The 22,359-nt window shown below is 40.7% G+C and overlaps 1 protein-coding gene across 1 annotated transcript in view; it reads left to right on the top strand.

Moving 5' to 3' along the window:
• Dner (delta/notch like EGF repeat containing) overlaps positions 1-22,359 on the top strand; it is a 279,772-nt gene that overhangs the window by 188,854 nt on the left and 68,559 nt on the right. The window contains exon 7 of the mRNA XM_032901487.1: positions 2,381-2,494. Within this exon, the coding sequence (XP_032757378.1) occupies positions 2,381-2,494 (114 nt within the window). The remainder of the gene's footprint in view (positions 1-2,380; positions 2,495-22,359) is intronic.

Here is a 22,359-nt window from a genome sequence, read left to right as displayed (position 1 = left end):
CCCAGGAGTTTGAATCCCTGCTGACTGTGCAAATGATTTAATCTTTCTAATCCTCAATTTCCTTATTTCTAAAAGGGAAGGGATGGGCTACAAGACTGACTGTATGATTACACTGAGTAGACTGGTTGTTGGTTATTCAGGCCACTGAAGGGGCAGGGAAGGTCTCCTTTGCCAGGGATTCACCGTATAAACTTTGCAAACCCTCAAGGTAGGAAAGTGGGCAGGTCCCCCTCCCCGAGAGTTCCCTAACTGTCCCAAGGTCACCTCTAGCCCCTCAACAGGACCCACCCCTAGGTTATGTTAATTTTAGGTGAAAAGTCTGAACAAAAGCCATGAATAGGCGTCTGAATTTTCCACAGAAATCCACCAATCCCTGAGCTCAAAAACCCACCGTTCCCTGTACAGGAAAGTCCACCAATCCCTGAGCTCAAAAACCCACCGTTCCCTGTACAGGAAAGTCCACCAATCCCTGAGCTCCCTCAGCTCAGCACTTGAAATCCCAACAATCCTCCCTGTGGAAATCTTCACTTTAGGACCCCTCCCCCCACAAGAACCCCTATATAAGCACCGTGCTTTGCCCGAATCCCTGCTGCTGCTGTCTGCTTCCTCCGGTGAGTGTAGACCGCCACTCCTGGATTCGCCCCTCTACATCCTGGACCCTCCAATAAATAAATGTCTTTCATGAGATTTGCTGCCTCGTGTGACTCTCTCATTGGAAGAAGACAAAGAAGCAATGACGAGAAGAAGGGAGGAAGAGGAGGAGCCAGGCTGAGGCTCCTGAGCTCCTGAGCTCAGCTGGGGATACCGAACCCCTGGGAGCTGCAACACCTCTGCTGAGGAGACTTCCTTTTACAGCTATGTGGTTCCTGGGCACCAATGTCTCAGGATGCCCTTCCATTGGGGCACTCTCCCACCTCAAAGCTGCTTGGTTCCTGGGCCCTCATGTCTCGGGGTACCCTTCCATTAGGATACCTTCACCCTTCAGAGCTTTGTGGTTCCTGGGCCTCTGAGACCTAGGACACCTTCCTATCCAAACAGAAAGGCCATCATAATGAACATATGTGAACATACTGTTTTTGGCCAGATGTTCTCGGCCTTCTACTGACTCACTGTTGAATCTAGAGCTTTCATTTGAAGATACATTCTTGCTATGATGTCATATTGAAAGATTCCTTTTGGAATTCTGAGTTAACTTCTTGTCTTGGTGTTGGGATTTTAGTCCACAGGCTGACCTCACTCCCTTACCTTTAAATAATTGGAAATGCTTGTTTGGAAGTGAGGAGGAGGATGGCTGGAGATTCTGAGATGGTGGCTCCTGTTCATTGTAATTTCCATGAACTTGGCAGGTAACTGGGTCTCAGACAGTTCATCTTTCACTCAGCTCATGGAGTTTTCAAGTCTCAGCTGTGTGTGCTAACAAAAGCCTTTCAAAACCAACAATCCAGAAAGGCAAGTTTTCATGTAGTTAAAACCACCATGGCAAGTTACAAAATACTACTGTATGGTTATAATTGTATAGAAAATATGTCTGACTAAAATTTACAACAGGTTTTCCTCTCCAGATTGTCCAGTGGTCCTGTTACTCAAAACTGAGGGCACATTTTAAAAAATTTAAATTTATTTTATATCGTGTATTTTCCATCACCCACTCTAAGAGGAGGAACATTTTAGTGTGCTATTTTCTTTAAACTTGTCCCTCTGGAGGGCTTTGTTTTAAAAGTGAATTAAAAACCTGGGATTTATTTAAAGCCTTCAGGCTGCCCAAGGTGTTCCAGGAGATTTACAGCCTGATTTTCCCACCATTTGCCTGCGATTATGTTACTATCCCACAAGATTACCTGGGGGCTGGCTTCACAGAAAAGGGTGAGATGGATTTATGACTCAAATAGGTATCAAGAATAATATCTCTTAGTCTTTAAAATGAGAGCCCAGGGTACAGAATTAACACAGGTGGCTGCCTTTAGTTCTAAATATTATCCATTAAAATATTTAATACCTCTTATATAGAGGTACGGTGGTGACTCTGGGAAGGTAACTGTCTTCTAGTCCAAGGGCACTCTATGTGTCCCTAGACACTATTCTAGGGACAGTGCAATTCATTCTCACTTCTGAAACTTCCAATGTATAAAATTCAGATTTAATTAATTTTTAATTTAAAAATTTAAAACAATTTTTAGAATGAGCAAATTTTGAACCATACTTCTAACGTTATGGTAGTTTCTGGTTATAAAACTACATGAGATCAAGAAGTCTCTAATACACTCTTTCGCAAGGTGGTTGCTTCCAAGGGTGGGTTCTGGTTGAGGTCCTTGATTTGAGGGTGGCTCTGGTAGTTTTGGAATACCAGGTCTTAGACAATGGGCATCTTCTTTTTCTGCAGGTTATACTGGAGAGCTTTGCCAGTCCAAGATTGATTACTGTGTCCTAGATCCGTGCAGAAATGGAGCCACATGTGTGTCCAGCCTCAGCGGGTTCACCTGCCAGTGTCTGGAAGGTGAGATGTCATTCAGTACTCTTGGAGAACTTCTCATTTTCCTCTTTAAGTCATAAGCTCTTTTGATCAGTTTAGTACTTTTAGTTTCTAAATACTTCATACGAGAGAATCTTATCACCTATCTATCTATATATATGTATATCATCTATCTATTTAATCTATGTATGTATTTAATCTATCATCTATCTAAATCATATATATGTATCTATCATCTATATCTCTATTTCATATGTACGTATCATCTATCTATATCATATGTATATCTATCATCTATCATATGTCTGTCTGTCTTTCTGTCTGTCTGTCTATCTAGAGCAAAACCAAAAGATGATGCCCTCACTTGTTGTTGTTGTTTTGTTTTCTTTTATTTATTGAGAAATGGTCTTATGTAGCCCAGGCTGACCCAGAACTTGCTATGTAGCTGAATACAACTTTAAATTCTGGACCTTTCTACCCCTACCTCCTGAGTGCTGAGATTATAGGCATGCATTGTGGTGTGTTCCCTTCACCACTATGTTTGAATACTATATGCAACCCAGACACTTTGGTCATTTTGGCATAGATAATGTATTCTAATAGAGTGAAAATCCACTCAATATTTCTATACATTTTAGTTCCCATACAAATTCACATCCAGCATAAAGTTTGTCTTCTTTGTGCTTTACAGCAACTTTCTATCTTAGAAAAATTAAGCCACTGGAATAGTCTGATCTTTAGGCTTGTTTTTATTTGAACAGATGATTTACTGTTAAGAAAAAGAAGGCAGGCAGGTAATCGAAGGCAGAGCTTGGCATTATGGAATGGTTTGTTCTCCTTTCTGCTGTGAGGGGATTACTCTAAATCCTTAATGTTGTAAGAACAGCGCAGTGGTAGAGTTTTCTTTGCCTAAAACTGTCAAGTGGGCTCCCGATTCACAGACATAACACAGGCAACTATGTAGAGTTTCATACTCTTTGGAGGTTAAACATAGATCCTGCATAGACATCCACATCTTAATACTTCAAATCACCCTCAGATGTCCCTGGCCAAGTGTTGGCACTTTTTGGGGTACCTACCTTATTAGGTTCAATTTATCTACCACTGTTCTAACTCTTATTCCACCCTAATCCCTTCCAACCCCCCAATTCTATGTAGGAGAGAAGGTTAGAAGGGGAAGGTGGGTTGACCTTTTTAGATTAATTATTGCTTTTTAGGGCCAAGTCCAATCTTCATTGTCTGAATATCTCCAACTTCTCATCTCTTTGCTCATGACCACTTGACAAACAGCAGCAACAAGAACCAGATTCCTCGAAGCGTGCCTCTGGCCCCTTTCAAGTCTCCCACATGTTATACCCTCTTAAAAGTTCCCAGAATTCCAAATGTAAACTATTTGCAGCTGGGCAAAAAAAAAAAAAAAAAATCACGCCCTTCCTAGTAACAAAACAAATCATAGTCACCTGCCACGAAGCAAGCTCATCTGGGTTTTCAAAGAAATCCAAAATCTCACTACAGGCAAATGCCTGGCCCTCCTTCTAATACTAGGGTCCCTGTGAGCTGCACTTGGGTTTAATTCCTGCTCACCTAGGAAGAAGCATGAGCAGGATGGACGAGTTTCACCCACAACCCCAATTTCGTGTGTTGGTAATGCATATGGTTTCCGTAGTGTAGGGGGTACTATGTGCTCTGTGAGCCTGCTCTTTAGAACACCCCTTCTCCTATCTTTCTTTGGCAGTGCAGACAAAGAGAGGAAACTTGGAGGCACACCAGGGCTGATGGCCAAGCAAGAAGAACCATTGTTGCTTGCCCACAAAATACTCCCCAGCTTCCCAAAGCTTTGTCACACTTGGGATGAGTCAGTTGCCACCTACTTCTTCTAGACTTTTCCTTCAGTCAGAGTCAGGGTTCAGAGATATTATGGATCCATCTGGGAATTTTTGCAGAAGAGTTTAGTCAACTCCCAAGCACTTCATTATTTCTTTGATAGTTACCAGAAAGGTACAACAAAACTCCAGAGGCTCAAAGGGGACAGATTGCACAACTTGAGCTAGAGTTTCACTAGCTTTCATTCCTTCTTGGCAGACATTTCTAAGTCCTTGCTACACATCAGGTGCTGTGCTAGGCAGTAGTCCTTGATGGTTGGAGAAGCTGGTAGGGCCCCTGGGTACGGTCTAGTTCACTGAAGGCCTGAGGGCAGAAGTGACGAGGGCTTGGAGGCAGTTAGTTGAAAAGGGGATGGGACAAGGTTGCTGGGCTGCAAATGCTTCTTCATTCAGGAGGAGAGGGAAGCAAAGGCTTAGAGTTCGAGTCCAGCTCTTCCACCCACCTCTCTTTCATGAACAAGTACTTTTTCCCCTTTGGAGCCTCAGGATCTCAACTACAAGCTGATGATGTGTGCTATACAGGGTAAGCAAAAGGATTCAAGGCATCTCCTGGTTTTATTAAAATCGGATGCAGATAAAAGTGCTCAGTACAGCAGCTGGATATGGTCTCAAGGAAGAGGTATTTTCTGTCATTGTTCCATCACTAATTGTCATTAAACTGCTGGCAAGTTTAAACCAAACAATTTGATCATTTCATTCTTGGATAATATTGAACATAGTTGGAGAGAGATGAGAGTGAAAATAAGGAGAAAGGTCTGGGGACTGTTGTAGAAACCCAGGAAGTAATTGGCTTCCTGGAATTAAAGACCAGACACTAGGAAGAAGCAAGAAGCTGATATCTGTGAGAGAATTTCAGGGAAAAAAGACAGGGGCTCTTGGGAAGGACTGACATGGAGGGCAGGGCCTGTGAAGTGGAGGTTATGTGGCTTCCACCATGTTCTAGTTGGTTGTGCTTTTTAATAGAGGAAACAGAAATGGAGACGTGGCTTTTATAGAGCTTGTGTTTCAGGGGCCCTTGGTTCACACCAGTGAGACACCACTGAGGAAACTGGCTAAGTCTAAATGAGACCCACTGACCACAGTAGTCTAAGCCCTGGGTACCAGGTCTAGGACATTTCTCCATCCAAGGTCCTATGCCTGCCCCATTCTGAGGAGACTATGGTACTCAGGTATTGAAAGGAGGAGGCTGAGTATCCCAGGAATCTTTTTATTCAGAGATCTCTCTCCATTGAAGATTGAGATGGCACTGGGAAGGTCTGAAATCTTTGTAGCCAGTGATAAGCATTCAAAAAGGCATTTAAATTTAAAGGATTTTATTTAACAGTCCTTATATTGAGTTTTTAAGTCTCTCTCTCTCTCTCTCTCTCTCTCTCTCTCTCTCTCTCTCTCTCTGTCTCACACACACACACACACACAATCATTGTACTTTGCTCATATTTTGTTATCCACTACCCTTCCACATCTCTCCTTTCTACCACTCACCTCACTCCAAAATAATTAGTTCCCCTTCTGCTTTGATGGCATCCATCCATCCATCCATCCATCCATCCATCCATCCATCCATGTATCATTTATATAATCTATCAATCATCTATCATCTGACTGTCTGTCTACCTACCCATCTACCTATTGATATTCTTTCTAAGAGAAAAAATGATATTTGTTATCTGTGGTTGGCTTATTTTGTTTCATATGATGATCTGTGGTTGTATTAATTTTCCTGAAAAAGCACAGTTTTGTCCTTCTTTCTGTCTGTCTTCTTGCAGTAGCTGTCTAGTAACTACATATGTAGAACGTTTTCTCCATTGAGAAGAGCTTGTGCCTCTAGGATTCTTCTCATCCAGCTCCCACACTAAACAATTCTGAAAAATGTCTTAAGGCATGAAATATTCTGGAATTCCGAGCCAGTCCTTGACTTTCTTATAACCGCAGGCTTTTTCATCCATGCCCCAGTTCCAAAATAACACTCAGAGGCTTAAAATTATTAATAAATGCCAAGGCTGTAAGCTAGGTTGCTCCCCCAACCAACTCTTAATATCCCATTTATTCTAATTTGAGGTCAGCTGCAATCTCAGTGGGAAAACTTTCCTCCTGCCCAATTCTGTCTTAACCGGAAGTTCTGCCTCCTAATCCTGTCTCAGATTATTGGCCACTAGCTTTTTTATTGACAGGTGATTTTTCCACACAGCACACAGAAGATTATCCCCACACCCTTTTGCTTCCTTTCTACTTTGTCTTTCTTTATATTGATGTCAATTTTTCCTCCCCCCTTTTAGGAACTGAGAGTAGGAAATTTATTTATTTCTCTTATTGCCCTCAAGATTCAAACAACCCTAGCAGTGGATTCTGTTTCTTGCTAGCAAGAGGATATAGTTGGTAAATGAATCACCCATAAAATAGAACTCTCAGATGCTTATCTCTTTGCCCATCAACTTGATCCTCGCAATGATTTCATGAAGCTCAGCCTATTAATATTTTTATTTAACAGACTGGAAAGAGGGCAAATAGCTTGCTTCTGGTCCATAGCCAGAAATGAACCCAAGTGGCTGGTTCTCACTGCTCTTTAAATCACTTTAACCACCCCTGGACATAACGCTTTAAAAAGACCTATGGTGTTTATTTTATTTTATGTATACATTTTGAGGTGGGATATGTATACCTGGATGACCTTGAGCTTTTTATGTAGTTGAGGATAGCTTTGGACCTCTGAACCCCCTGATTCTACCCCCTGAGTGGGGGTTACACATGTCTATCATCCTCTGCTTCATGTAGTGCTGGGGATTGAAGACAGGGCTTCATGCACACTAAGACAAGAGACTGGCTGAGCCACATCTCCAGGATCTGTGATACTTACTCTTTTTATTTTTTACTGGTTCCCTGAGAATTTAGTACAATGTATTTTGATCATATCCATGCGCCCCCATCTCCTCCCTGATCTATGTCCCCCTTCCCTGTCCACCCAACTGTATGCTTTTAAAAAACAAACAGAACAAAAATCCTCAAGACCAATTTGCACCATCCAGATACTCTTGGATGTGTGGCTTTTCACCGAAGCATGGTCAGTTGAGGAACTCCACTGTCAGAGAAAACTGACTCTCTGTTTCCAAGCAGCTAAGGATTGCTGATAGCTTAGCGGCTGAGGGTAGGCCTTTGTGTAGATCTCCATTTTCCATACTGGGATTTGGTCTGGCTTGGGTTTGCATGGTGCTTGTGTCTGCTGTGATAACCGCTATGAGAGTGTGTGCGCAGCCTGCCCCTGACGCCCATCTTTCATGACTGTCTTTGTCACCATAAGCATGAATGAGTAAAGTAAATGTAGTTTGTTGGGTTCTAAATCTTCCATACTTCTCTACTATTTCAATTCTTAAGTCTGGAAAAAGGAGAGTCTCCCTCTCTTTTTTTTTGTCATTTATTACCTGTTTTTTAAATCATGGAATCTGCTCACAACAGCCCTTTTCAGGCCAGGACGCGGTGGAATGGAGAGCAGGGGTCCCCTATGGACAGGGCTTTTATCATGGCTTGAGAGTGTCTCCCATTCTGCCTTCCTTCATTCTTTCCCCTTAAAGGTTCTTTCCCTATGTGATCTGGAGAGGGCACTCAGGAGGTGAACTCCTTCCCAGGAGCTGTCTCTTTGACATCCTCCTTCTTGAAAAGCCTTTCCCACAGCTCAGAACCAGGCACTTGGGAGAAAGCTGTGTCAACATCACTAACTGTCTTTTTGGTGTGTGGGCTGATCTCTGACACTAAGACGTCAGCCTTCCTCATCCCTGAATTCCCTTTTCAAAAATATGTATTTATTTTAAATGATGTGTGTATACATTGAAGAATGAGCAAGCGTGAGTGCAGATGCCCAAGTAGGCCAGAAGAGGGCAGCAAACAGATCCTCGGAGCTGGCATTTACAGGTAGTTGGGAGCTGCTCAATGTGTGTGTGGAGAACCAAACTTGTGTTCTTTGTAGGAGAAGTACAAGCTCTAAACCAATGAACCAACTCTCCAGCCTCTGAATTCTGGTTTTATTTTGATTTCTATTTACCTTTCTCTAGTTCCATATTTTAAGAACAGTACTTGTTCTGATTATAACGGGGACTGTAAAAGCATTCATTCATTTTATCTATTTTATTGAGTGGTAACAATGGCAAAGATGAGGAAGAAAGTCTGGTATTTCAGCCTGCGGCTATGTTACTTTCCTTCGGTGTGATTTTATGTTTGGTTCAGAACTTTGAGATCCTTTAACTTGAAACTAGATGCATTTTAACTCTGAGGGTTTCTGGTTATTTATACAGCCTCCCCGTGAGGATGTCTCATATTTTGTTCAGAACATTAAGATCTTTAAATTGAAAGCTTCATGAATTTTTTTTCTATAGAAGAGAGTTTATTCAAGGCATGGGGAAGGGAGTTGAGGATAGAGTAAAGATAGATAGATAGATAGATAGATAGATAGATAGATAGATAGATAGATAAAAGAAAGGGAAAGAAGAGAGGTCAGCCAGGAACATGTGGGTGGGATGGGTGGGAGGGGAATGGGAGAGTAAGATGGTATGAGAGTAAGAGAATAAGAGCAAACTTTGTGAATTTTAACTCTGATGATTTCTGATTATGAATACCCTACCACTGCATACCAGTCTTTCAATATGTGGATATATTTAAGCTCATATGCAAATACAGTTTAGATGTTACCTTTAAGAGACCTTATTTCTAAATGTCTTTGATTCCAGTATATCAATTTAAGAGTCTCTTGATAAATACATAAAATACTTTTTGCTTTAGGTAATGGTCTCTAAAATGGTTGTTTTAGAGAAAGGTCTTAAGCATCACTAGAAGGAGGCTTGGGGTCTATTCTATTACCCCAGAGGTCTTGCAACAAGCAAGCTTCATGGGAAATGCTTTCGTTTTCCTAGATTTTACACCCCCAGGTACTCTAGCTACGTGAACCCCTTTGCCCAACTCCAATTTCAGTGGGAAAGCTTCGCACCTTAAAGGGTTTACAGATGCTCAGAAAACATGGTGCAGGAGCGACGTCTGAGGTAATCTGTCCTGTTCACAAACTAGACATATCATCTAATATGTGTTTAGGTATCACACCACTCTGGGAGTGGGCTGCTTTCTGCAGTGTTCTGGTGTGGATGATGGCTTGGTGAGAGCATTCTCTTAGGACCACATAAAGTTCATGTATTTATGTAAGAACTTACAGCACGTTCCCATAAACCTAACAGGCTAGAATACATGTCCTTCTTCCACCTATTTGGCAGGATCCTTGAGACAACCTTCCACTTAGGAACCACAGCAGCCTAGACCCCTGGCTTCTAACTGGTGTAGAGTTTCACCTTTAGTAACAGAACAGGGCATTCTGTGAGCTTGCTAAGTGTGAGCGATGTTTGACTCCTAGGTTTTGTCCTTATTTGATTTTCATTTTATGAAAGAGTTCTCATTTTTTTAAAAAATTCCTTTCCTTTCCTCTGCTCTGTGTACAGTTCAGTGCCTCTGAAATTATTTGAATAGCAATACTGCAGACAGCTTTGCTTGCCCCCCCCCCCAATTATCTTCGAGTCAGTGGCTGGGTCCTGACTCCTCTCCTTCCCACTGGGAAGTTCATGCTGATGGGCGGCTTCAAACTGACAGGTGGCAGCCTGGACTTACTCTCTGGTGAATGAATGAATGAATGAATAATGATGATGATGTTCTTATGTTTTTCTGTTTCTTTCTTTTTTCAAAATGAGATGATAGGGATTGGGGAAGATAAGTCAGTAGTTAAAATGCTGGTTATACAAGCAGGGTTGGGATGCCCAGAACCCATGTGGTTGTAGGGTGGGATTGGTCACCCGCTTGTAATTATAGCACCTGGAAGGTGGAAACAGAACGTCCCCTGAGCAAGCTGCATAGCTAGACTAACTGTACAGGCAATCTGTGGGTTAGATCAAGACATCCTGTCATACATTAGGTGAAGAACAATTGAAGAATGCTCCTAATGTCAGCATACCTCTCTACATACACCTAGGCACTCTTGCATATACATGTTGTGCTCCCACACATATGTACATGTAAACCATATACATATACATGAAAAAAGGGAGAAGGGAGTGGGGAGATGGATTCACCTAGCATATACACATTAATTCAATTTCTGAGGCTTTCTTCAGGCTTTCTCTGCTCTTAACTCCACACAAAGAACCATAGGCAACTAAGGAATCCTGAGAGCAGGAGAGATAGAGCTGCTGAGGGAAGGGCACAACAATAGCTTATCCACTACCATGGATCATCCCTGAAAATATACAAGTAACACTGTAGAGACCGAGCAGGTTATATGTAAGAACACATATGCATATATACATACATGCATGTAATAGTTACTGTAAACACAGAGCCAGGAGGGAAATGTGGGAGTGTCTAGAGGGGGGAAAGGGAGGAAGAGATATTGTAATCATACTACAGTCTCAAAAATATATTCAGAGTTGTGTCTGTCTCTTATTTTTCTCTTGTGGTTCATAGAAAAACCACAGCATCTGCAGTAACCATAGCAACCACATGATGCCTGCCTGTTGTCGAGTGTGCACTGTGTCTTGAACAGCATGTTGTCCTTTAATGTTATTGATTCAGAACAACCTGGCAGTTAAAAGCTGAGGCTCAAATCGCTGCTGCTCCATGAGATTGAATCTGTGTTCATCACTTGCTTCTGGGTGACCTTGGGCAAGTTGCTTAAAATCCCCAGGCCCCATTTCCCCCTCTATGCAGTAAAGGTTACCACTCCTTTATTAGGAGCCACGGAACAGGGCTGTTCCAATAATTAAACAAGTCATGAGTCTATGCCGCTTGGAAGAGTATCTAACAGAGAGTAAGTGATTAAAAGGTGTCTCTTAAATTCCCACAATGGGTGTCCAAGGTAGATGTTATTGTACCATTTTGAGATGAATCCTGTGGTTTTCTGCTCCTGGTGGACTCAGGATCTGTGTTTGACTCTGACACCCATGTTCTTCTTGTGCTTTGTCCTAGTTTCATGTCTTCTGTTGCTGTGATGATATCATTACAAAAGCAACTTAGGGGAGAAGGAGAAAGGGTTCATTTTAGCTCCTTATTCCAGGTTCTAGTCCTTCAGAGTGGGAAAAGTCAGGGCCATGAGAACTTGAAGCAGTGAGCCGTGTTGTATACACAGTTGAGAGCAGAGAGCGATGGATGCACACATGCTTAGTGTACCGTTAAGGACCCAAACCCAGGGACTAGTGCCACCCACACTAGGCTGAATGTCCCTCCCATCGATTATCAGAAGACAATCCCCCACAGTTATGCCCACAGGCCAACCTGATCTACACAATCTCTTACCACAAGTCCCTTGCCAGGAGATTCTAGCAATCTGGGTTGTCAGTCTTCTATACATCATGAACACCAAGTCCTCTCTAAAAACATTTTTCTTTTGTGATGCTGGCCATGCTCCATCAGGGGAAGCCAATCCCTTTGAGGGGAGTGATACTGGGTTTGTTTCCTTTAGATCTTCTAGCTCTTACAGACATGTGAGACACCTGTTGATTGGTTGGCTGACTGACTGACCGACTGACTGACTGACTGACTGACTGAATGGATGGATGAATAAATGCATGAGTGAACAAATATCTTCAAACTGTCCCAACAATCAGTTTATCCTGTGGAGGAAGCTCCATGTTACAGAGATGGATTAACCACCATTCACTGAAGCAAACAGGCCGCTCTTCCTGGCTAGACTTCCAAACTCAGAGACAGCAGAGGAGAGTTGAGGTCTCATTGGCTGCTTCCAGTACCTGGCCCAGGCTTCGGGGTCCTCCAGAGACTCAAACAGACTTTAGGAGTACCCGTCTCAAGCTTTTTTCTTTACCAAGACTTGCTCCCTCTGCGTGCTGTACTGTCCTGAGGTCCTTTCCCAGGCTCCATAAGACACAGAGAATGCCTTTGATGCTTGTCTTAGTTCGCTGTAACAGTCACAACTGTGGCTAGCCTCAAGGGTTAAGATCTTCAAATTCAACACACCTCACGCTGGCTACTGGTCTACATTTCACTACCCTCCAAATCCCGCTGGCTTTGTCTTGCTTTCCCGAGCTTTGAGATTGTTGCCCTTTGGTTTTTGGTCTGGGATTCACAGCCTGCATTAGTGATGGTCCTCTTAGAAGAATGTGGACAGCACTCTTTTTCTCAACGAGATGCAAAGATCCTTTGCACTCAAAACAGCTAACCCAGAAAGCAAGATTTATCCCTCAGTACCCATTCTCCTCTAGAGTATGGCAATGGAGAAGGTGGGCGGGGCTGCCTAACGTGATTAACTTGAGCGAGATATTCTGTTCAGTGGTGCAAGGATGTAGTCTGGAGGGTTTGGGTTGGGCTACAACCTTCTTCAGGTATGACACAGAGACCCGACCTAAGATATAGATGACCACCAAGTAAGCAGCATGGCCAAGCGAAACAATGTTTAATTCATTGATTTTGGTTAACCAAGCCTTGGTTTCCGACCTAATTTCATCTCTTGTGACTTAGCATCAGGTTAGTTGATACTTCTGCTTCTCCTAAGCTGGTTTTTTTTTCTTTTTCTGAGACAGGCTATTCTGTTTTCTTTGCTTCTCTCCTTTTGACTTTCCCCATTAATACATGGTTGTAACCGAATTTGTATGGGGAATGCATTATTTTAAAAGTCAAGTCTGTTCTGGTCACGGTGACCTCAGGCATCCATCTAGGACTGCCAAGCCACTGGTCATTTACATTGCATCTGACCCCAGTCTGCTTTTCTAGGATAGCTGAAGATGTTACATAGAATTTTAAATAACTTTAAGCATCTATCCAGAATTACCAAAAAACATCTATATTCAAGCAAGCTCAAAGAAAAATGTCCTGTAATTCCAAGCCCAAAAGACAGTCATTTTAGATTTTAGGTGAATGTCTTTAAACAATCATTATAATATCATTTTAAAAGAAACTAAAGTAGAATCCTAGAGTTGTGGCTGTCTGCCTGTCTGCTTTCTGTCTGAATCTATCTATCTATCTATCTATCTATCTATCTATCTATCTATCTATCTATCTATCTATCTATCTATCTATCTCTCATTTACCTAGCTACCTATCTGTCGGAAGTCTTGCCATGTTGTTAGACTGGTCTCACATTCAAGTAACTGGCTGTCCTGCTTCAGGATGTCAGTGTCTTCCCTCATACCCAGGACTAAAAGTCACATTTTAACTGTAGCCTTATTGGATCTCTTACATCTGATACCTTTGTAGCTGATTTTTCTAGATACTCCCACTTCTCTTTATCCTACACAACTGCTTTCTTTGAGGGAGAGCAAATGTGCTTGCAATTAATGTTTCCATATGCATTACTCAAAATCCCATCTCTGAGTCCAGCATTGTTCTTCCTCCTTGTCTCCTGAGCCAAATCTTGGGCTTTCTTTAGAGCCAGTCACAAGTCCCAGTTCTCTTTTCTGAGTCACTGCCGGTGTCACATACCAACCTGATAACCACAGCCTGGGTTGACCCTCCAACCCTTCATGTATGGTGGAATTGTTCCAGCATCTGTGGGAAGAAGCAGTGCATTGTTGCCCAAATTTCCATGCATTCTGGATGTCCTTCCTAAGGAACGAGCTCTGAGGTGAGCCTCTTCCTTAGCTCTGCTGCACCATCCAGAGTGCACTCAGAACTAAACTCTCTACCTTTGTTTTGATTCCGTGGTCATTCATTTATCTCTCCATAATCACAATATCTGATGACTAACATTCATCTTTTTCCTATTTTCTCAGTGCCATTTCTAAAGCCCAACCAATCCATATTTACCAGTTTCCTTTCTCTGACTCCTCAATTGTATAACGATTCTATTAGAATATGTTCTCTTCTCCATCTGTTCATTCACACACTCATTCACTCCATAAATTTTTAACTCAGAGCTCCCAATAACCCAAGTACTGTGGCTGCTGGGACTCAGAAGTAAGAAGAGCCAACATTTGTTCTCCTTCAGAAAGGTCATGGTCACACTGAGGGCGGAAAACAGATGGTCGATGGACTGATACACAGCTCTGCCATTTCTAATGAGAAAAATGCTCTGAAGGTAGCAAGTGGGGTAATACAATAGAAATTCTACAAGATTGGAGTCCTCAGGGAGGCGTGTCTAATGTGTGAGCCAAGGATGGGACCACAAAAGAGCTGGGGAGATGACTCAGTCAGGAAAGTGCGAGCCAGGCAAGCATGAGGATTCTAGTTATGGAGTCACAGCTATTCACATGTAAAAGCTGGGCACTGTAGTGAGCATCTGTTACTCAGTGCCAGGGGTAGGCTGTGTTGGAGGCAGGCATGTCCTTAGTGCTTGTTGGTTAGCCAGACTGGCTGAATAGATGAGTTCCAGGTTCAGTGAGAGACTCTGTCTAAAAAAATTCGGCATGGAGCTACAGAAGACACTTAGTCTTGACCTCTGATCTTCATATACACGCACATAAAATACACACATGGGTGGTCACATTCACACAAACACGGACATACTGCAGAAAGAGAGAGAGAGAGAGAGAGAGAGAGAGAGAGAGAGAGAGAGAGAGACAGAGAGAGAACACACACACACACACACACACACACACACACACACACACACACACACACACAGGGAACTAGCAAAAAATTCTAGAAAGATAGTGTGCTGAACTATTTCTGGGACCCTGAATGGGTGCCATTGGGGCCAGATGATGGAGAATGAAGTATTGGACTAGATAGCATAGTTAATGCACACAGAACATGCTGCCCATAGGAGGGAATTTGATATTATTTTAGAGATGATTGGAAGCCTGATAACATTTACGTTTTATTAAAACTAGTCCCATGAATCATGGGGAATTGATCATAAGGTTAGGCTAGACCAGGGGCTCTTACTGGAGGAAACTTGTGTCAGAGAAAAATAATCATGACTTTGGGGTGATGACCAAAGTACTAGAATTGGGATATGTTTAAGCAATGGGAGCTACAAGACCCACTGACCCACGATGGGCTGGAAGGAGGATTCTACAATGAAAAGAATTAGAAAGACTACATGTGTGGCTTAAAGCATTCACTAAGGCTGCAATCAGGGTTAAGCTTCAGAGGCTTACAGACATCGTTCTCTTCACATGAGTTCCCTTTCCACTACCAGCCCAGTTGCCAGGATTGCTTTCTGTCATATATTCTTGTTAATATTGCAAAGCTATTTGTATTTCTGACCATACACAGAGTGATTTCAGTTGTCTTACAGTTTAAAATATCTCAAAAAATGATTTCTTTTGCTCTTCAATACCTACTTTTCATAATGTGTGTATTTCAAGGGTGTTTTCTTTTTATCTGCATAATGCATATTCAGCAGACATTCATATCAATATTGGTTCAAATGCAGAATTTGAAGATGGAGTCAACTGGATAAATTACAGCTTTTTTGTTTCATTTTGCGTTATTCTTTAATCAGCCTTCATTCCCTCTGCAGGTCTGTTTTGTTTACCTTCCATTTTAACCCTGGAATCCATCTCTTTCCCTTGCATTTTATTCTTTTGCAACAATCTTTTGAAATCATTTGCCTGGTGTCAGTGCTTCCACATATTTGGGACTGAGTTTTCCTCTGGAGCTCTTCTGTTTTCTTTCCAGCATTTCCTGAGGCCCATTGTCTGAAGTCTGAATAACTTGAAGCCACCTATTGCCCAAAGAGGCACTGCCGTGTTCATTCTCCCTTGGTTGACACTATCAAACAATTTTCCTTTCCTCTCTAAGGAGACTTGTAAATCCAAACACAGTTTCCTCATCTCCTCCTAGTTGGGACTATATTTTTGGTCTCATACAGTTTATTAATATCTTTGGTTATTTCGGAATTTCTAATTTAAAAGGTTTTTATTAATTCTTTGAGAATCCCATATATTATACTTTGATCATATTACCTTCCCCAAACTCCTCCCAGATCCACCCTATTCCATACACATCCAGATTTGAATTCTCTTCTTCTACACCCATCGAGTCCAGTTCATGTTCCCTACAATCTTGGGTGCATGGACCTACCTGGGAACACTAACCACATTAAAAGAAAGCTAATCCATTTCCTCCTGTCAGCTATCAATTGCCAATAGTTCATCAGTTGAACTGAGATTTCATCATCACCCCTTCCCTCAGTGCAGAGAATTTGTCTGGCTTGAGATTGCACAGGTCTTATGCATGTTGTCACAACCGTTGCAAGTTCATATATGAGGCTTCCCGGTTGCACCTGGAAAACATTGCTCCGTTGTAATGTCTACCACCTCTAGCTCTTACCATCTTCGTCTCCTCTTCCCTAATCATTCCTGAGCTTTAGAAGGAGGGGTTGTGATAGGGAGATCACAGAACTTAATGGTAAGACCCCACTGCTGAAGACAGCACTTATGTAAATCACAGAACATGGAGAGATCATGTTGGCATTGAACCTACGCTTTATCCCTACCGGCTAGCTTTCACAGTGCTAGATGGGGCTCTGCATATTGCTGGGGGGAGAAAGGTTATTATTAATCTTATTCAGCTGTGAACCCTGACAACTACAATAAGGACCCGCCTGGAAATAAAGACCCACTGGTACAGTAGTGGGATGAATATCGTGAGAGTAAACCAACCATTTTATGATTGGATTAAGGAGGTCTGCTCCACAAGATGCAATCTATGCCTGGCATCATCATCTGGGTCAAGAGCCTGTGGGTAGACAGGTTCTAGGCCCTAGGGGAGAACCTAGTACTATTATTCTGCTATAGGGAAATAGTATAAAGTCAACTCCTAGGGACCTATTGTTATACCCATAGATCAATTCACTTCTCAAACCCCATCAGAGAAGCTTCTTTTTACAGCAGCAGGTGATTAACCCTGGGAGCCACAACTAAAAATGGTGCAGAGAACGAGACACTGTGCAGTACCCAGCATAACCACAGTTTACTAGTTATTTTTACTGTTGATGTCACTCCACTCCACAAAGCTGTATTCCATGGGTTGTCCTGTGCATAGTTTTTCCTTACTTTTAAAAATTATCCATTTTGTGTGTGTTTGTGGGTGCACAGTAAGTGTGAGGAGGGAAGATCCACCCTGAATATGGGCTGAGAATCTAAATAAATAATTTAAATAAAAAGAGAAAGGGAGCCAGAGAACCTATTGAGCACTGGCATTCATCCCTCCCTGATGATCAATGAGAATTGAATTGCCTTCCAAACAGTGGATAGTTTAAATAACTTCCAGTAAAGGAGTCTGGGATAATTTACATCTTTATGAGATTGGATATTTCAAATCCATGAATATGGTATAGCTATTCATTTTATTTGGGTATTTTAAAATTTAAGTAATATTTTATAGTTTTTAGTGACGATTTCTTGAATCTCTCTTATCAAATCCACTTGTTTTATGTTTTAAAAATATTTTCATTTTATTTCCATGAGTGTTTTGCCTGTATGTGTGTATGATCAGGCCTGTATAGAAGCCTGAAGAGGGTGTCAGATCCCTTTGAATTACAGTTTCAGATGGTCGTGAACTGCCATTTGGGTCTGGGAAGAAAGCTATAGTCCCCTGCAAGAGGAATTAAGAATAGCTTATTAAGAATAGCAATTATTCTTAATCACTGAGTGATTATTTCCATTTTTTGTTTTATTGATAATATTATTGTAAGTGTCATTAAACTTATTTAAATTGCTTATTGCTAGCAAACAAATATACAGTTGTTTTTGCATACTGACTTATTCTGATAGTTTGCTATTTTTACTCACGGCTCAATAGTTTTTATTATAAACTCCTTAATTTTCTTTACATAGATGCATAGGTTGCTAAATAATAGAATTGTGTTGTTTTTCTTTTTATGTTTTAAGCTTTTACTTGCCTTTTGCATATAGTGAAATATCGGATGTAGGTGTAGAGGGTAGAGTCCCCCTTTGTCCTTTACAGTAGTGGGGTATTCATTACTATACTGTTAAAACGTTACTCTCTGTAAGTTTTGGTACATGCCCTACAATTACAGAATTACAATTACTAAATGAACTTCTATTTCAGTTTTCTGAAGGTTTTTTTCTGTTTTTAAAGTAATGAATGAATGAATGTTGATTTTGTGAAATAATTTTTCATATACACTGAAATGACAACTCATATAAAGTGTTGTGAAAGGAATGTTTTTTTTTTTTTTTTTTTTTTTCCGGAGCTGAGGACCGAACCCAGGGCCTTGTGCTTGCTAGGCAAGCGCTCTACCACTGAGCTAAATCCCCAACCCCGGAAAGGAATGTCTTATTCAAATATTACATGTACTCATCAATTTGCTTCATTAAGCACTACGAAAAGATTCTTTTTTGTATGGTTTTTGGCAGTTTATTTCTCTATGCATTTGAAACTCTTAATTAGATACCTATACATTTGTTATAGGTAGGTATTCTTGATGAATTGCCTGATTTCCATATTAAGAGTTATTTTTATGTCTAATACATTTTTTTGATGAAATATGATCTTATGTAGCTCAAGCTGGAATCCATTATAGGCAATCACTTTTGTTTATTTATATATTTTTGATGTTTTTACCCTTCTTTTTGCCTTCAGATTTATGTGTTTTTATTTTGATAGCAGGGTTCTTCTAGAGAACACATAGGATTTGCTCCTTCTGATGCAATCTAAGAATCTCTTCCTTTTTACTTTAGAGTATTAGTCCATTTACATTTAAATGATTCAATAGACTTTGAATCCTTTTAATATTTTCTCTTAATTTTGATTTTGAGTAGTTTGTCTATGATGTTCCTATGTGTTTCAATTTATTATTCTTGTGGATCAATGAATATTTTGTCTATGAACTGATAATGGACCTCAGGTAATTTACAAATAAATCTCACTATCCAGAATGGAGTAACAGATCAATATGTAACTGTAGTAGAGTCTATTAAGAAGAGCTATTATTTTGTGTAGCTGAAGTTTTATAACATATGAGGTAGAGAGATGGATAGCAGGTTAAGCAGCAGCCAATGAGAAAGTCTTCAGACATACCAGCACCCATTTCTTAGTACTGCTTCTTTGCAATAACCTGATATGACTGAATGTTACAACCAAACCTTGGTTCAAGTATCCTGGGTATAAATGTGACTTTCTTTTCTAACTGTGTGCCTTCGGGCAAAGTCCTTGATCTTCCTGTGTTTAGTTCCTCATTTAAAATGAAGAAATAAAAGTACTCATGGGGTTTATATGAGTTTTAATAGTATTTCTTTATATATTCTATTAATATAGAGATATATATCTAATCATATACATATAAAATAAACATATAGTTCCGAATTAATATGGTAAATTCCTTGGAACAATGACAGTACTTCTGAATGCTTGTATGAGCTAGAAAGGGTTTAACAGACTCCTGTTGAGCTTGTGGAGAGATGTTCTTCTGGGAGGTTCCTGAACCTCTTCCCACAGCTGTCATCCCAAGAGCTCACCCACTTTGCCTTGCAAGGTGGCCCAGTAACTGCATGTATTTAAAAAGCTGTGTGTGACCACCTCCTGATTCCAGAAAATACCCTTAGCCGTGTTCAGGGACATAGCCCTGCGGGAGTCAAAGTTTATTATGTTCCAGAGATTGCCTAACAGTCCAGCTTCCCTTCAGTTTTCCTACACACAGTCTCTGAGTATGCAAAGCGGAGAACTCACAGCTTAAAGGAATTTGAATCCAACATTTATTGAGCACTATCTATCCTTATACTAGTAGAAGTCTATACATTTTGTAGGTAAAGGAAATGGAACCCAAAATGCTGAAACGCTTTGTTCCAGGGTCAGGCAGAGAGATTCAAACTTATTTTTCTTTTTTGGCTTTTTGGCTTTTCGTTCCTGGTGTTAGAAAACCCTGTTCCTGTTCTGTGAGGAAGGTCATGTAGAGGGCGGCTGAGGAAGAACTGAGTCATTTACAAAAGGATGTGTCATATGAATAAGAAGATAACAATGGCTTGAGCAACACAAGGAAATGCAGAGTTTACTAGTTAAAGCCAGAGAACTTTCAAAATTTGGCGCAGCTTTCTCTTCTCCCTTTTGTTCCTACATGTTTCAGCTGTCCAGCCATCTAACTGAACTGATAACCCTGACTGCAGAACCTTCTCTTGTAATCGATACCAGTACCACCCACAGGGTCTCTGGCAGGAAGATGTGGCTGCTTGGTATTGAACAGTTAGTATTTGAAAGCTATTATACTTGTATTTAAGTTCCATAATAAATCCAAATAGCAGATATCAGCAACATCTGCATTCCACAAAATGCCAAAACAAGCCAGCTGGACTCAGTACTGGGTCTCACAGATTAATAGGCAGAGGTGGTAATTGAACTCAGTTCTTCATTTTGCATTGACCTTTGGAGACAATAGTCAGTTTCTGTCCTCTGCATATGGATGTCTGGTTTTCTCAGCAGAGTTTATCCTGCCTGGGAGATGTTCTGGTGCCTTTACTGAGAATCAGTTGGCTCTCAGTTTGTGGCTTTGGTTTTAGAATTCTTCTTTCATTTAATTGGACTGTGCTTCTAAGTGCCATGCTGTTTTGGGTACCACGGCTCTGGCCTGTTTCCCAGAGTCAGGTGCTGTGTCATGTCTAGCATTGTTCACCAGGTTTGAGATGACTTGGGCTACTTGGAGTCTTTGGTGATTCCACATGATTTTTAGTTTCTGTTGACGTTGGTGGCGTTCTGTGTCATTGGTATTTTGATGGGGACTGCATTGATCTGTAAGTCACTTTGGGTAGTAGAGATATTTTTAACAATATTAGTTTTTCCAATCCATAAAATTGGAGGTTTTTTTTTTTTAACTTTGGGTGTTTTTTAATTTCATGAATGTTTTATAATTTTCTTTTGTTTAAAAAAATTTCATGCACCCCATTTCCTCCCATTCCAACTCCTCCCCGATCATCCCACTCCCTCTTTCCATTCAACTGCATGGTCTTTCTCTCTCTTCAAAATACCAAAGCCAAACAACAAAAGCACAAACAAACAAATGGGCAAAATACATGGAGTCCATTTTGTGTTGGCCAACCTCTCCTGAACCTCAGTGAGGCCTGCCTTGGAATTTGCTTGATACCTGGTGACACTCCATTGAAGAAAACAGATTTTGCCTCTCCCAGTAGCTGTCAACCATCAGTAGCTTCTTAGTTAGGGGTGGGACTTGTGTCCACTTCCTCTACTCAGTGCTGGGATTTTATCCGGCTTGAACCTTTGCAGGCCCTGTGCATGCTATCGCCATCTCTGTGAGTTCATTCGTGCATCAGCCTTGCTGTGTCTGGAGGACACTGAAGCTCTAACAAACTTATTATTCAGTTGTTTGGAGGGAAAACCTCCTCTTTTCATTTCTGTAAATAAAACCCTGAGCTTCTGTCCGACAGTGAGACTTGTGGGTTGACTCGGTCAGTTACTTTCCCAAACCTATCTCTTCAGATTAAGGAAATAGGAATTACTTTATCAGTGTCACACAAAGGGCCAAATTGGATCTTTAATAACTCAAATGGCCATAGTGCATTTTCTAGATTCAAATAGGGAGAAGTAATCTAATTTTGTTATAGATAGTTTGATTTTTTTCCAAGTAAATTGTTAAGTAAGGATACTTTATAGTGCTGTCATGTGTTGTTAAGTTTTTAAGTATCTTCTTTTCAATCACAGTAGAATGGAATTCATGAAGGATAGAAAAATATCCCACTTTAGAAGACTCTTTGGAGAATTCAAGCATCATCAAAATTGATTAGATATTATATTTTAGTTTGATTTCTAAAATTTAAAAGCTAAGAGTAGTTTATAAAAATGTTGAACATCATTTAATTTTTTTCTATTTCTACTCAGAATGATTCCAAGCTAATTATGCCCATTTATGAGTAGTACTTCAGATAATTAAATCTGGGGATATTTTTGTTGATTTTATAGACTCACTGTATTCTTGACAATAACTATAAAGTTGCCACTATCACTAAGGAATTATGTGTGAGTGTAAGTAAATATAAACTACAACATGGATAAGAAAAGTAGAATGCCCAAGGAAAAGTGTGCATGAGTAACATTATTTAATTTTTATTTTTAAAA

Source organism: Rattus rattus, chromosome 4 (assembly GCF_011064425.1).
Source record: "Rattus rattus isolate New Zealand chromosome 4, Rrattus_CSIRO_v1, whole genome shotgun sequence".
Lineage (NCBI taxonomy): Eukaryota > Metazoa > Chordata > Mammalia > Rodentia > Muridae > Rattus > Rattus rattus.
Note: the sequence above shows the minus strand (reverse complement) of the source record. Positions and strands in the feature narration are given on the sequence as shown.